The 15,637-nt window shown below is 51.7% G+C and overlaps 1 protein-coding gene across 1 annotated transcript; it reads right to left on the reverse strand.

Annotated features, from left to right (window-relative positions):
- Positions 1-4,907: 4,907 nt before the first annotated feature.
- Positions 4,908-7,732, reverse strand: LOC125514022 (S-adenosylmethionine synthase 3). Its single transcript, XM_048679268.1, has 2 exons — positions 7,496-7,732; positions 4,908-6,437 (listed from the first exon to the last, which is right to left on the reverse strand). The coding sequence occupies exon 2, from the start codon at positions 6,414-6,416 to the stop codon at positions 5,232-5,234; it is 1,185 nt and encodes a 394-aa protein (XP_048535225.1). The 5' UTR covers positions 6,417-6,437; positions 7,496-7,732; the 3' UTR covers positions 4,908-5,231.
- Positions 7,733-15,637: the final 7,905 nt, after the last annotated feature.

Below are 15,637 nucleotides of genomic sequence, written 5' to 3' on the forward strand. Positions count from 1 at the left end.
CCTGAATCCAGAGGATGGCTATGCCACCACGACTACCGATGGCGGGCAGGACCGCACAGCCTTGCAGCGTTGGGCCGCCAATGTCGCGGATGAGGGCCGGCGACCATACGTCTATCTTGGTCTCTTGCATGCATAGGATGGCAGTGCGATGCGCGGCGACTATCTCTCGAATGGCTTCTCTCTTCGCAGGCGAGTTCATGCCGCGTACGTTCCAGATCATGATCGGGGGAGTGGAGAGGTCGTCATTCATCTGGACACTGGGGGGGATCTCCGGCGACTACAATCACTAAATGCAAACAGGTACACCATACAGCTCTTCGGGGGACGCCGTCGACCACCAATAGGCCCCAAACCACGACGGCGCCGGATCGGCCTCAGCCTACAACTATTACAGGAAGGAAGCAAACCTAACTCCGACCAGCCGAGCGCTGGCCGCCGCCGGAAACTATAGCTACAGCTACAACACAAGGGGTTTCCTAACATGACTAAACCATGGCCTCCTTGGCGATTCCTTCCGGCCCGTTGATGCCAGCAGCGATGCGAAGGGCGTCCTTGCCCATTATGGTAAGCTTGGCGATGATAGTGATGTCGTCGTCGGAGAGGGGCTCACCAAACCTACGCACGAGCGCCTCTGCAGCCTTCTTCGTCATCTTCTCTTTCGGGCCAAGGAGACCCAGTCCCTGGACCAGCCAGAGCGTGCCGCGTTGTGCCACCGGCACCTTGCAGTTCTCGGTCGCCTGGCGAGCGCTATGACGCGGTGGGGGGAACGATGTAGCACGCACCTTGGGGGGAGCAGAGCTGCACTTGGGTGGCGGCAGGCCGATTAGCGGGTCCGGCTTGTCGCAGAAGAGGTGGTGTGGCCCGGCTGAGGACTCTCAATCTCCAGGTGCTGAACTTGCTGCGTGACCGCCCCCAGCTGGACAGCAACCGTTGCCGTAGTCGTCAGCGTCTGACAGCTGAGGAGAGCCGGCCTGTGGCATGAGCCAGAGAGCATGGGGCTGAAGGCTTCCGGCATCTCCACCGATTCCTTGTCCCTTCCTCTTCTTTGCACTGTCTTGGAAGACGAGGGGCACGGCCGTCGAGGCCGCGATCATCTCATCGAGCTAGGCCGCCACGTCGTCCCCAGGGGCCAGGGGCGGGGAGCGCCTTGTCCGCCGTGGTGAAGAACTCCTCCACGCCGTCGGGAGCGCTGGCGGGGGCGGGAGTGGGCACACGTGCGTTGGGAGTTGGCGTGGGCACGTGCACCTGGCTCGCCAGGCGCTGCTTGTCGGTCTTCTTCTTGCTTGGGTACGCCTTGTTGGACGAGCGGTCGCGGCCACCATGCCGGCTCTGGTTTCTGGTGCTTCCAGTGCGGCGGCGGGGGGGAAGGGGAGCGGCTGCACTGACGCACTCCGCTTGTGGCCGCGTCCGCTCCTGACGAGGCGTTGGAGCTGCGCCTGCGTCCCAACACCGTGTCCCTCCAGGAGCGACGGCCGCCGCTGCCGCCGCCAGCCTGCCCGTCATTGTCGCGGCGAGGACCACCACGAGGAAGGCCCCGGCAGCCAGTGTCCACCACCAGCGCGTGTTGCAGACGGGGGTGGCGCTCATCAGGCTGGCCGTCCTCCACATGCATGATCCAGGTGCCCGGGAAGGTGCGCGGCAAGTTGTCGTCGTGGTCGGAGACGGAGGAGGGCAGGCCGCTTTGAGCTGAGTGGGAGGAGCGCGGTGAGCGGGGAGAGGGGGGCAGTCCTCCACCCTGTCGACGTGAATGAGCAGGTCGTGGCGTTTGGCGCCAGGCGGCAGAGCGACACGCTAGTCGGGTGGCGAGTGGCCCTCCATCTCCTCGACACGGCCAACGCCCTGGGGAAGCTTCCAGTAGGTGTGCCTGGTGGGGATGAACGCCATGTCCCAGACCCACACCCAGCAAGCGAAATTTTTGGTGTGGCCGCGCTCCAGCGTGCGGCTGTCGAGCCGGTCGATTCGAACCTTGTCGACGAACACCTCCTGGACGCCCTCCAGGGTCCAGTACTGCTGTGGCAGGTGCTTGATAACGCAGCGGACGTGGTAGCTGAAGGTGACGTGGCCAGCGTGGTCGTTTTTGCCCCAGGGCGTGATGCTGAAGCTGACGCCGTCGACGCGCAGGGTGCCACGGCGCATCGCATTGTCAAGGTGGGCTGGCTGGGTGAAGATGACGAAGAAGTCCTACGGGTTATGCGCGGTCACCCGCAGGTGGTGCGGTGAGATGCACAGTCGCGCCTCAAACGCATGGCCCACCGCCATGGGTGAGGTGGTGCTGATCCCGTCGAGCGCGCGCAGCGTGAAAGCATGGCGGCGGAGGAAGAAGACGCTCTGCTCGATGGCCGGGGTGGATTCGCCGACCTTGTGGCTTGTGCGCGGACGCCTGGCCGGGTCGACCAGACTGAGCTCAGCCATGTCAGCGGCCGGTGGGGAGTGTGCGGCCGGCGGCGGGGGGGGGGGGGGGGGGGGGGAAGTGCAGCCGAGCGTGGGCAAAGGTGCGAGACGGGAGCGGACCTATCCGACTGGAGGCAGGGCCGCCATGGGCGTTGCGTGAATTTTGGGGGCACTCCCTAGCAAAGTGGCCGAAGAACTCACAGATCACGCAGCGGAGAGGGTCATGGCAGTCCTTCCTACGGTGGTGCTTGCTGAGGCAGCGAAAGCAGCGGCCGCAGAAGGCCTCCCGACCACCCACCGCATTGAAGTCCGGCCGCCGGTCCTCACGGGGAGACGCGTTCGTCTTTGAAGAAACCAGCGGATCCAGGACGGCCTTGCCGTTTTTGCGCAACTGGGGGAGCGGTGATCCGCCGGGTCTTCGGAGGTAGCCGCCTTGGAGCATTCACCACGCAGTAGCAGACGAGGCGGGGCCGCCAGATCCGGGCTTGAAGACGCACTAGGGCCCCGGATCTCGGGCGGGATGGGAGAGGGGGGCGCCGAACTGCCCCGCGGGTCCGAGTGAGGAGCTGGGCAGCCCCACGGATCCGAGGCGGCAGCAGAACGACGGGGCGGCGCGCCCATGCTAGGCGCGGGGGAGGTGGCCGCCGCGGCCGGAGCGGCCAGCGGCGCAAGAGGGGAAGGGTGGCTATCTACCTAGAGCAGAGCCAAGGGCCTGCACCAGCTACTCGTGCCATTGATGATTGCTTTGAGGATTGTCTTTCTAGGATTGCTATATGTGTGGACTGATTACTAGGATTGCTATAAAAAGGCAAATTAAATGAACATCAATACTGCATTGATGTTTTCTCAGGAGGTCATCTGAGCGAACGAACATTCTGCATAGGAGGCTCGTTTGAGCAAACAACATCATGAGAGAGTGCACTTCTAACGTATAGAAAATTTTTCCACACTGAAAAGAAAAAAATGCCGTGCTAGTAGAAAAAAATATTAGGAATTTTTCATGCTGCAGCAGAGTAAATTGACATGTGTTTTAGCAATTTATCATGATGCAACATAGAGAAATGTCAGGCTAAAAAGAACAGAAAATTTTGCCACACATGTTCATGAATTTTCATGCTATATCAGATAGGCTTGCAATGCTCCATAAGAGACTTGCCATGCTATATGAAAAGAAATTCTGCCTACTTCTTGAGGAATTGCCATGCGGACAGAACGACATTGTCATGCCACATCAGATAGATTATTGAAAATTGCCATGCTTAGATGCACATTTTGTCATCTGGCTGTGATTTTGAGGGGAGGTTAAGGGATAAGACAGGGGCGTGTCATTCGCTCAGATTGCCATGGGGAACAAACATTCAGTGTCATACGCTCAAAATGATGCATTGAAGCGAATAGGGATTGACATACGTGTCAGTGATTTGCACACAAGAATTAGACTCACTAAAGAGCGTTTTCTAGAAAAACCATTCGTAGGAAGCATCAACTCAATAGTTTTCCGAACAAACTCTACTATATCAATCTTCCTAGGGGTTAAAGGCCTCCCATTCAATCGATGACATTGGTGTTTTTGATTGGGTTCCCAATTTTGACTTGGTCAATAATTTTTCTACACGCTCTCTCATCCAAATGAGGCGTTCAATTTTAAATTTAGTTCATGATTTGGACCGGTCAATGATTTCTCAAATCAATCGGTAACAACATGTTTATAAAAATATATTAGTTTGGCGGACGCTCTTTGTAGCACCAATATGACTTTGGATTGAGTTCCCAATTTTATCTTGGTCAACAATTTCTCAAGAAGCTCCCTCATTCAAGTGAGGTGTTCAATTTTGAATATGAATTATGATTTTGATTGGTCAATGATTTCTCAAATCAATTCATAACCAGCTTATGAAAATAAATCAGTCTCGCATCAACATGCGACACTGCATCATCACTACAAAAAACTTTCCTGCATATGTGTGGGTTAATTTGCAAATAACACATAATTATACATCAGAAAGAGACCATCAAAATACTTCATTATAAACAAAAAACACTTCGGTTGTCAAAAAAAAACACTTCATCATCTCCACACACCAAACCAAAGAATTTTATTTATGAATTCTACAAGAAACTTTCCTGCATATGTGTGTATTAGTTTACAAATAACACATAATTATACCTCGGTAAGAGACTATCAAATACTTCATTATAAACAAAAAACACTTCATCATCTCCACACACCAAACTTCTTTATGAATTCTCAACAACACCAACCGTGCAGCGAAGCGCGCCCAACCATCCTTGTAGTTTACACCAAACCCAATCAATGCTGATATGATTCTTGAGCCCCAGTGTGGGCCAAGAACAGAGTCCAGTGAATCAATATTATTTTCGCAGTTCAGATCTCATGAAACCACTTTTGCTTAAGTTGGGCTTACACCAATTGGACAAAACCATGATCCAAAACCTTGGATAGTATCTCAATTAGTACTGCTTAAAATAATGACAATTTGGGGAGAACAGAGCAATAGAATTACACATCGCTCTTTATTATCTTTCCAAGACTCAGGAAGAAAGAGCATTATGAGGGAACTACACAACAAAGAATATGATAAGTGAAAGTGACAGAGCGACTAACAGAGCAAACTGCACATCGCTCAGCAGTTTCAGCGACTCAAAATGGAAAGGATAAATATATGAAATGACAATAAGAAACTTAGCACTGACTACCATACAACAAGACCAGTGTAGAGCGTCGCTTCAATGTCTAATGCTTCTTCTCACTTCCCAGGAGCAACATGATCCCGTCTTGACGAACTTGAGAGGCGGCAGACCAAGAGAACGCCATGCTCTTAGGCAGATGCCTTGTCGAACTTGAGGGGCTTCACCACCTCCCAGGTGAAGTCGGCATCATCGCGGCCAAAGTGACCGTAAGCAGCGGTCTTGATGAACCTGTTTCCACCTTTCTTCAAGTCCAGGTTGATGCTGATCATCCCGGGCCTGAAGTCAAAGTTCTCCTTCACGAGCTTGAGGATCTCCCTGTCGGGGATCTTGCCGGTGCCGTAGGAGTCGACGAACACAGACAAAGGCTCAGGCACACCGATGGCGTATGAGATCTGCACAATGCAGCGGCGTGCGAGGCCGCTGGCGATGATGCTCTTGGCGGCCTGCCTGGCAATGTAGGCGCCACTGCGGTCGACCTTGGTTGGGTCCTTGCCAGAGAAGGCACCGCCGCCGTGGGCTCCCCAGCCACCATAGGTGTCGATGATGATCTTGCGGCCGGTGAGACCGGCGTCACCGTGAGGGCCGCCGATGACGAAGCGGCCAGACGGGTTCAGGTGGAAGATGGTGTTCTCATCGAGGTACTTCGCGGGGATCACCGGCTTGATGACATGCTCCTTGAGGTCCGCGGCAATCTCGTCGTTGGTGACGGTCTCGTCGTGCTGGGTGGAGATGAGGACGGTGTGCACACGAACAGGTACCATGGCACCATCCTCGTTTAGGTACTCGACAGTGACCTGGGTCTTTCCGTCAGGCCTAACCCAGGCGCAGGTGCCATTCTTGCGGACCTCGGTGAGGCGAGCTCCGAGCTTGGTGGCAAGCACGTGGCTGAGGGGCATCAGCTCAGGGGTCTCGTCGGTGGCATAGCCGAACATGATGCCCTGGTCACCGGCGCCGACCTCTTCGGGACGCTTGGTGAAGTGTCCGTGAACACCCTGGGCAATGTCAGGGGACTGCTGCTCGATGTTGACGAGCACCTTGCAACGGTCGGCGTCGAGACCAACATCATCAGAGATGAAGCCGATGTTGCGGCAGGTGTCGCGCACGATCTTCTCATAGTCGACGGTGGCCTTAGTGGTGATCTCGCCCAAGACCATGACCATGTTGGTCTTGGTGACAGTCTCGCAGGCAACCTTGCTGTCGGCATCCTGCGCCAAGCAGGCATCCAAGACGGCGTCGGAGACCTGGTCACAGAGCTTGTCGGGATGGCCCTCATTCACAGACTCGGACGTGAAGAGGAACGTCTCGGCCGCCATTCCTTTAGTGCTAGCGGTGCCCTGCAAATAGAAGAAATTCCGACAATTAGAATGAAACTCCAACGAGAAATTACCCCGTGTATTTTTCCATTAGTCAGAAAAGGCGACTAAAATCACGGTACTGTCCCAAGTACAGAGAATATAGACGCTCTGATGACCAATATACAGCAGCACACGCCTCACAGCCTGGAAATAAGCCAGAGCAGCAAAAAGCACCCCAAAACAAGAAAAATAACAAATATGTCCCGGAGGGGGTTGATTGGTCAACCATCCTGCATCTGCCGCCGTCTAAGCCGCCATCGGAGGAAGGAGCGGCGAGAGCTTCGGGCCGAAGACCCGCCGCCCGAGGCGGGACACATCTCACTGTGGCACATCGTCTGGGGGCCACCCCCTGCCCAACGAGCCTCAGATCCGAAGTCCCCGGTCGACCACGTCGAGGAGAAACACCGGAGCCGCCTGCCGACGACTAATCAACCCTGCGCCAGAACAGAAGCCGCCACCGCCGTCTCCATCAGAAGCAGCACCAGCCGGCGACTCCCCGTACACATCCACCCGGCCACACAGGAACCCAAGAGCCAACAGCCGCCGTGAGGACCACGCAGCCGGAGGAACAAAAATCCATAGCGAAGTCGAGTACGCCCGGATCCGGATACACCAAGCTCGCCGCTCCGACGAGGAGCCGCGGCACACTTGTTGGACGTAGCGCCGCCGGCTTGACAGCGCGACCCACACACCTACTCCTACTCTCTACACACTGGCGCAGAGGACCCGGGGTTCCTCCCCCCTCCCACCGTCGCCGGAGCGACAAGCGGGGGAGAGATGATCCGGGGCCTCGCCGTCGGCGAACGAGGAAGACGGGGTCACCCCCTTTCGCCTCTCTTGGGGACTGTCGCCGACGACAGACTAATATTCTCCATGTTCAGGACGTGCTACTGCCAACTCATAACGAACTAGCCATGTTCTTCGCATCACGAGAAATCTAGTACTAGTAATTACGCCACCCACGTATGATGAAGAAAAACGATGAATTAAACATGGAAGATCGAAACATGAACAGGGCGTGGGGCAGGGAGGCCAACCTTGCGCTGCTTCTACTGCTCGATCGGGAGGCCGAGGAACCGAAGGAGGGAGGGAAGAGGCGGAATGTATGCACGGCGTTGTACCAAGATCCCGGCTGCGCCTTATATAGCGGCGGAGGCCGGTGCGAGGTCGTGCGTGTGGCTGGTGGGAGCGTCGGACTGCACAACCTGTGCTGTGGTCGTTGGTGAAGCACTTCACCTCACCAACCCCATTATTTGGCGGTGGGTCAGATCACCTACCACCCGGTTTATTTTCTTTCCACTTGACTAAGTTTTTTTCTTTTTTTTTCTTTGAGGGGTCTCCACTTGCCGAAGTGAGCTGCGTAATAATCTCCACTTGCTTAAGTGAGCTGCATAATAATCTACACACCATGCGGTAGGCGTGGTGGTCAATTTCACGTTGCTTTGACGGAGGCATGGATAGCGCAGCCCATGGAATACGATCGGATAGTGCGTTTGGTTGCAGCGGTGGGCAGAGCCGCACAGATGGTCTGAGTCAAAGAAAAAAAATAAGCTTTGATTATTAGGACATCGTCAACAGCGGACAAATTTGATAATTTTGACCTCGAGACGAAATCATATCACAGAATGAACTGCCCGTGAAACTATTTCACACGGCTGACCTTTTTGTGTGGCGCCTGCGCCCTACGGTGCAGCGCCTAGCGCTTGGGCGTTGCACGTCAGTCCACCGTGGCAACCCCTGTGCCCACATCCATCAGTGCAACGCCTCCGAGCTAGGCGCCACACATGTAATGTGCAACGCCTCCGAGTTAGGCGCCACACATGTAATGTGTCGCGCCTAGCGCTCGGACGCTGCACTGTGACTTATCCAGCCGCGCCTAGCGCTCGGGCGCTGCACTGTGACTTATCCAGCCGCGGCGGCCCTCTCCTCCCCGACCCACCCCATTGCACCACCGATTACAGAAACAGAAGAAGCCGCGGCGGCGGCCCTATCCTCTCCCCCTCTCAATCACCTCTCCCAAAATCTTCAGATCTGACGATTTGGTCTGTGGATTCCTTCACCAACCCATCCTAGAAGGTACTCTCCTCCGATCCCCTTCTTTCTATCCATATAATGTATGCTACTCCCTCTGTAAACTAATATAAGAGTGTTTAGATCACTATTTTAGTATTCTAAACGCTCTTATATTAGTTTACGGAGGGAGTATTTTGAAGATTTCGGGGAACCCTTGTTTGCTTTGATTAGATTAGAATGTTGCATGTATTAGAATCTTGCATGTATTAGATACCTAATTTTGCAACCCTAGTGGAGTTGATATTATTGAAAAGATATATGGTTTGGATACATAGGTTGACATGTTATTTCTATGGAAAAGATATTTGTATTGAATCTTGCATGAAGTAGGCCTAGTTTAGTTTATTTGTGTTGAAATTATATCCGTATTGACAAGAATGCTTTGAATACATATGCTTTGAATTTTGCATATAGTAGGCGTACTTTAGTTTATTTGTATTCAAAAGATAATCGTGTTGACAAGAAAACTTTGTTTCAAATTGTTAGGATGGTTTGGCTTCTCGATGATTACTGGGACAAACAACACCGGTCGTACACTATGTCGGTGGAGCAGCGGGTAATAATGAAAGTGGCCGGTGCTATGAATTTCGTGTTTATTTCAAACACAAATGCCCCATATGTAATTTTATGATTTGTTTGTTTGTAGGAGCTTGCACCTCTGAAGCTTCGGTCTCACGGGGTCAATCTTGGGGGATGCGCTATGATGAGCGATACACACCGTATGTAAGGGAGACAAGACTTCTCCCTTTCATTCAATTGGTCAGCCAGTCGACGCCACCCCACAATCCTGCAGCAATCACCACACTTATTGATCGTTGGAGGCCGGAGACACACAGTTTCCATCTTCGGACCGGGGAGATGACCGTGACGCTCTAGGATATTGCTATGATCACCGGTCTTCCTATCAAGGGGAATCCTCTATGTATGAACACCGATTCTGATGGGTGGCGTGCGCAGATGCATGCCCTTATCGGTATGGTTCCTCTGGAGCCTCGGGAACCAGAAGTAGAAGACAAGAAGAAGGAAAGAGTCGCGGCCGGTGCTTCTTTTGGCTGAATTGCATGGAACTTTGGTACTTGCCCCGAGGAAGCAAATGAGGATGAGGTCAAGACATATGCTCGTGTCTACATGTGGTACGTTATATCCAGGACTATGTTTGCTGATGGCATAGGCAAAAATGCTCCATGGATGTGGCTGAAGGCGTTGACCGTCTTCGATAGCAAATGGAGTTGGGGTTCGACAACACTGGCTTACTTGTATAGACAGGTATGAAGTTGTTTCTTTTTCACTTCATTGCTACATTATCAATGCGATCTTGCTGTTAATTCAACCATGTTCTTTTTTATGTGCAGTTGGACGAAGCCTGTTGTAGGCCATCTAGAGGTATTGGTGGTTGTATGCTTGCACTTTCCATATGGAGCTGGGAGCGTTTGCCGGTTGGACGACCGAAGACCGTGAAGTACGAGGATTGGGACGGCAAAGACGACCCAACTACGGCTCCCCACTTGGGCTTACAAGTGGGATGTGTTAAATGAGACAAAGGATGATCCCTCGGTCATGTACAAGTTGTACAAGAGCGAGCTAGGCGCGATCACGCCAGAGCAGGTGACTCGACATTGCATAAGTGATTGTCATGCTTCTATCATAACTCGATATCAATTTTGCATTATATCCCATTTTGAAGGTGCAATGGGAGCCGCATGGAAAAGGAGAGAGTTTTGGTAACCCTATAGTGTTCAGGCTTAATCCGATGTGCACTAGGGATAGGGATCTCTGGCATATACGATGCCCACTCATATGCAACTGGGCGGTTGAGCTTCACCTACCACATTGGGTGTTCTGCTAGTTTGGTTTGTTCCAACCACACCCGTCGGAGTGGGAGGACACAGACAAGTTGCTACACGTGTAAGATATAATTAACCTTGAGCACTTAGTAGCTTCTCGGCGGTTTCGATGGTGCTAATATTCTTTTTCTAACTTGCAGGTTGGATAGGAAAAGGCAGCGGAAGATCCAGGATTGGGCCAAGCATCACAGGAAGTATGTCGTGCAGTTCGCGCTTCGTGTGGAGCAAGCTAAGGCGGGAAAACGAGCCCAACTTCGTGAGCACTTCCCGATCGCGTTCAACAACTATCTCACATGGTTTCTTGCAAGTACCAGTGTGGAGGTATGCAAGCCGGCGTATTCCGAGGAGATTTTGGAAGATCCCACCGTATTCAATGAGCTAACCCAACACAAGTACAATGCATTAGTCAGGAAAGGCAACCCAGTCCCCTCAGCTCCAATGATGAACTTTGTGGTATTTGCCCTTTTTCTTTTCCATTTGCACTACTCACATCTTCGGTTGCCTAACATGTTAATGCCGTTTCAGTTCATAGCGTGCCCAGATCAAGAAAGCAGCTGATGAGACCGAGACTATTCTGGAAACAACCCCGGTTGGGAAAAGAGATGGGGAAGGTGCACTTCGAGCATTCATTAAGGTTCACATCTCCTTCAAACTAGCACTTAACATGTGTTTTTACGTTCGATGTCTCATTCATTTGTACATGTTGCAGCGCCAAGGCCAAAGGTTAAGGCGGCTATCAAACCTTTTCAGTTGTCGTGACCCCGAGTATGTATCACCAGAACAGTCTAGGTCGGCGACACCATCAGATCCCACTTCTGGCCATGCTGATCCTTTGGAGGATGAGGATGTGGGTGTGGTCACCCAAGAGGTATGTCATGAGCATATATTCAATTGTTGATGCATTGCTAACTATATCCTCACACAGGGTCTTTCCATATCTTTTGTTTTTTGTAATAGGTTGCTGATGATATGACCTTGGGGACCTATCAAGTTCGGTCTGCATACCAGTTAAAGCCTAGGAAGGGAATCAATAAATACACACCTGAAGACTTCACCCAAAGAGGCAAAAGGACGGTCAGCACCTCGCGGATGGCGGCTTTGGATGACTATGTGGATGACGATGTGGATGACGTGGAGGAACCGGAGCCGGAGCCGGAGTGGGTTGCTCTTTCTAGGAAGGCAAAGAAGATAGCCAATAGGAGGGGGAGGAGCCAAAAAGCGCTCAAGGAACTAGTCGTCGTCTTTGTCCCCATGATGAACAAACACACATGTTCTTCCCATCCCTATAAGCATTCAAACAACACAACGTAACATTGCTTCCATGAGTAGTAATCCAAGGATTAACACGGAATGCAAACCCTAAAATATATATGAAATAACAACCCTAACCCTAACCATAACCCTAGCCCTAAACCTAACCCTAGCACCAACATAAGAACACCCATAAGAATAACCCTAACATACTAACAAGCCTAGTCATAGGAAATTGGCAAACAAACATCTCACATCTCCATGCAAATCTCTAGATCCAAACAAAACTAGGGTTTCCCCAAACTAGCAACAAATGAGCAATTTGATAACATTACTTGGATCAAAACAAGGGGATCGGAGAAGATTACCTTGAGGGAGGGTTTGACTTCGAAATCCATGGACAAATTCTTCAAATTTGCAAGATTTGGGAGAGGATTTGAGAGGGGGAGAGAGGGGGAGAGGGGGAAAAGCTCGGGTTGGGTGTGTGGGGGTGGGGGAGTGGGGGGAAAGCTCGGGTTGGCGTGTGTGGGGGTGGGGGAGTGGGGGAGGGGGGGCCAGCCAAGCGGCTGGATAAGTCACAGTGTAGCGCCCGAGCCCTAGGCGCTGCACATTACATGTGTGGCGCCTAGCTCGGAGGCGCTGCAGTGGTGGGTGTGGGCCCAGGGGTTGCCACGGTGGACTGACGTGCAACGCCCAAGCGCTAGGCGCTGCACCATAGGGTCAGGCGCCACACAAAAAGGTCAGCCGCGTGAAATAGTTTCACGGGTAGTTCATTCTGTGATTTGATTTCGTCCCGAGGTCAAAATTGTCAAATTTGCCCCAACACCGACCTGCAAACTTTCTCTGCATCCGTGCACGGACACAGAAGGCGGCCATCGAACAATACCCGTATATATTCCAACTACTCTTTGAATCAACTAGACGAAATACATGTAAACACAGCGGGTTTGATACAAACTGGATGAAAACATTTTCAATTTAGACATATTTTAACTAAAAAGGTAAAACTATGTGCACATACGGTCGCACGAAGATTCATTCTCACGACACAAATACACTACACTACTCTATGGCCGGCCATAGTGGTTCCCTTTGTCTTCTCCATGTCCGGAAGCCCGCTCATCGGACTGCCGAAAGCCTCGGAGGTATACTCTTCCTCCGTAACTTCTCTATGTCTGGCTGCGCTGCTCATCGGAGTGGCAAAGGGGGTGCTTCAGCCGGAGGGGAAGGGGGACGATTCAGTCGGAGGGGAAGGGTGCCTACTCCAATTCTGTGAAGCCGAGGCGAGGGTCGACGATGGTTTGCGCTGAACCGGGCAAGTCACCGACTGTGCACTCCGGCGACTGATGTGGCTAGAATGCGTCGGTATTTTCCCAAAGAGGAAGGGATGATGCAGCACAACTACGATAAATATTTCCCTCGGTTATGAAACCAAGGTTAGCTATCCAGTAGGAGAACCAAGCAACACTATGTAAACGGTACCTGCACACAAAGAACAAATACTTGCAACCCAACGCGAAAGAGAGGTTGTTAATCCCTCTACGGTAAAAAGATAGATTAAATTGTATGAGATTGGGTAAATAGATTTTGCAAACACACACAAAAAATAAGAAAAGGAAAAAGTGCAGCAAGGTATTTTTGGGTTTTTGAAATAATAGATCTGAAAACAATATAATAAAAGATAGACCCGGGGCCGTGGATTTCACTAGTGGCTTCTCTCGGGAAAATAGCACACGGTGGGTAAACAAATTACCATTGGGCAATTGATAGAAGAGCAAATAATTATGATGATATCCAAGGCAATGATCATGTATATAGGCATCACATCCAAGATTAGTAGACCGACTCCTGCCTGCATCTACTACTATTACTCCACACATCGACCGCTATCCAGCATGCATCTAATGTATTAAGTTCATGGAGAACAGAGTAATGCAATAAGAACGATGACATGATGTAGACAAGATCTATTCATGTAGGAATAGACCCCCTCTTTTTATCCTTAATAGCAACAATATATACGTGCCCCGATACCCCTTCTGTCACTGGGTGAGGACACTGTAAGATCAAACCCATCACAAAGCACCTCTTCGCATTGCAAGAAAAATCAATCTAGTTGGCCTAACTAAACCAAAAATTCAGAGAAGAAATACGAGGCTATAACAATCATGCATATAAGAGATCAAAGAAAACTCAAATAATATTCATGTATAGATCTGATTATAAACTCGCACTTCATCGGATCCCAACAAACACACCGCGAAAAGTCATTACATCAAATAGATCTCCAAGAACATCGAGGAGAACATTGTATTGAGAATCAAAAAGAGAGAAGAAGCCATCGCTACTTCCTAAGGACCCTTAGGTCTATGGTGAACTACTCACGCATCATCGGAGGAGCACCAATGAGGATGATGAACCCCTCCGTGATCGTGTTCCCCTCCGGCAGGGTGCCAGAAAGGGCCTCTAGACTGGATCTCATGGTTCTGGAACTTGCGGCGGCTGGAATTGTGTTTCGATCACTCCCCCAGGGTTTCTGAAATATTTGGGGTATTTATAGAGCTGAGAGGCGGTGGAGGAGACCTTTGTAGGCCCCACCACACATCAGGGCGCGCCAGGGGCCTCTAGCGCGCCTTGATGGGTGGTGGGCCCCATGGGTCTGCCCCAGGTGCTTCCTTGGCTCCCAAGTTGTCTTCTGGTCCAAAAAGTTTCGCTGTATTTGGACTCCGTTTGATATGGATATTCCACGAAGTAAAAAACTAGCAAAAAACAGCAACTGGCACTTGGCACTATGTCAATAGGTTAGTCCCAAAAAATGACATAAAGTTGCTATAAAATGAAGCTAAAACATCCAATAATGATAATATAATAGTATGGAACAATAAAAAATTATAGATACATAGGAGACGTATCGGCGACGCATCGGTGGTGGCCTTCCTGGGACCCAAGCGATGGTGGTCTCCTGTGTTCTACTTTCACTCGATGTTGGCGGCGGTTACATGCGCGAACATGCTGGCCATTGACTCGTCGATCTCCATGTTTTTCTCCATCGATCGGGCGCGGTCTTTGCAATGTTGACGGCGGATGGCACGGTGGCTGGCCTCGTCCATGGCTGCCATGATGCCCGTTTTGCCGTGCTCGCCCGCGTGCCTACCTGGAGTAACTCGCCACTCCTCTGTGAGCTGGCTTGGACAGCGAGTTGCTAAAGCATGTGTTGGCTTGGAGTGGCAACTTTCTCCGTCGGGCTAGGCGAGGGAGGTGGAGCAGCGAGCTGCCTAGCTCGTATCCGGCGGGCTTGACGGGCCACCAAGACTATTTTTATGTCGGAGAGATGCTCTTCGTGCTTGTTGGATGTCATCGAAAAGGTGGAGGGAATTGTGGACGGAGGAGATGGCGAGAGGCGGGGTGGTGCAATTCTTGCCTGGCGCCTGGCCCCCTTTAAATAGTCGGTTGACGGGAGGAGCTTACCCAGCGTTATGGTTAATGCTGACCCGCTCGTGAACGGGCATGTTGCAGGAGTAGATTTGTCGGCACAAGCGCGAGTTTAGTGGAGACATTTAGATTTGGCGAGGAGGCGTGTTCAGCCAGATGTGCAACAGGCAGCGCCCTCGGCCAGCGCGCTGCTTCATTGGCGGAGCCAGTGAGAGGTCACGTCCGCTCTGGGTTGACTTCAATGTGGAGCAGCTGCTCTATGTTAGGATGAGTGCGGGGAGCTGGGTCAGGCGAGAACATGAACGGGCGAGGGATGAGGGTTTTGGGTGGACCAGGGTGGTCAAAAGCGGGCATGGGTGCTGTCCGGGCACCCGCAAAACCCCCTCCACGTTTGTCTCCAGTTTGCGGGAGAAAGTGCGCCCGACCACCCTGCGGACTGATGCATGACCGCGTTGAATGGCACAACACGTCCTAAAGCACTTGAATGATCTCGCTTGTAGGAAGTTTGCGGGTTGGCAGCGTTGGATATTCCCTAAAGAACTTGAATGATCTCACAAAAAAATTAAGCACTTGAATGCT

The sequence above is a fragment of the Triticum urartu genome, chromosome 6 (genome assembly GCF_003073215.2).
Source record: "Triticum urartu cultivar G1812 chromosome 6, Tu2.1, whole genome shotgun sequence".
Classification (NCBI taxonomy): Eukaryota; Viridiplantae; Streptophyta; class Magnoliopsida; order Poales; family Poaceae; genus Triticum; species Triticum urartu.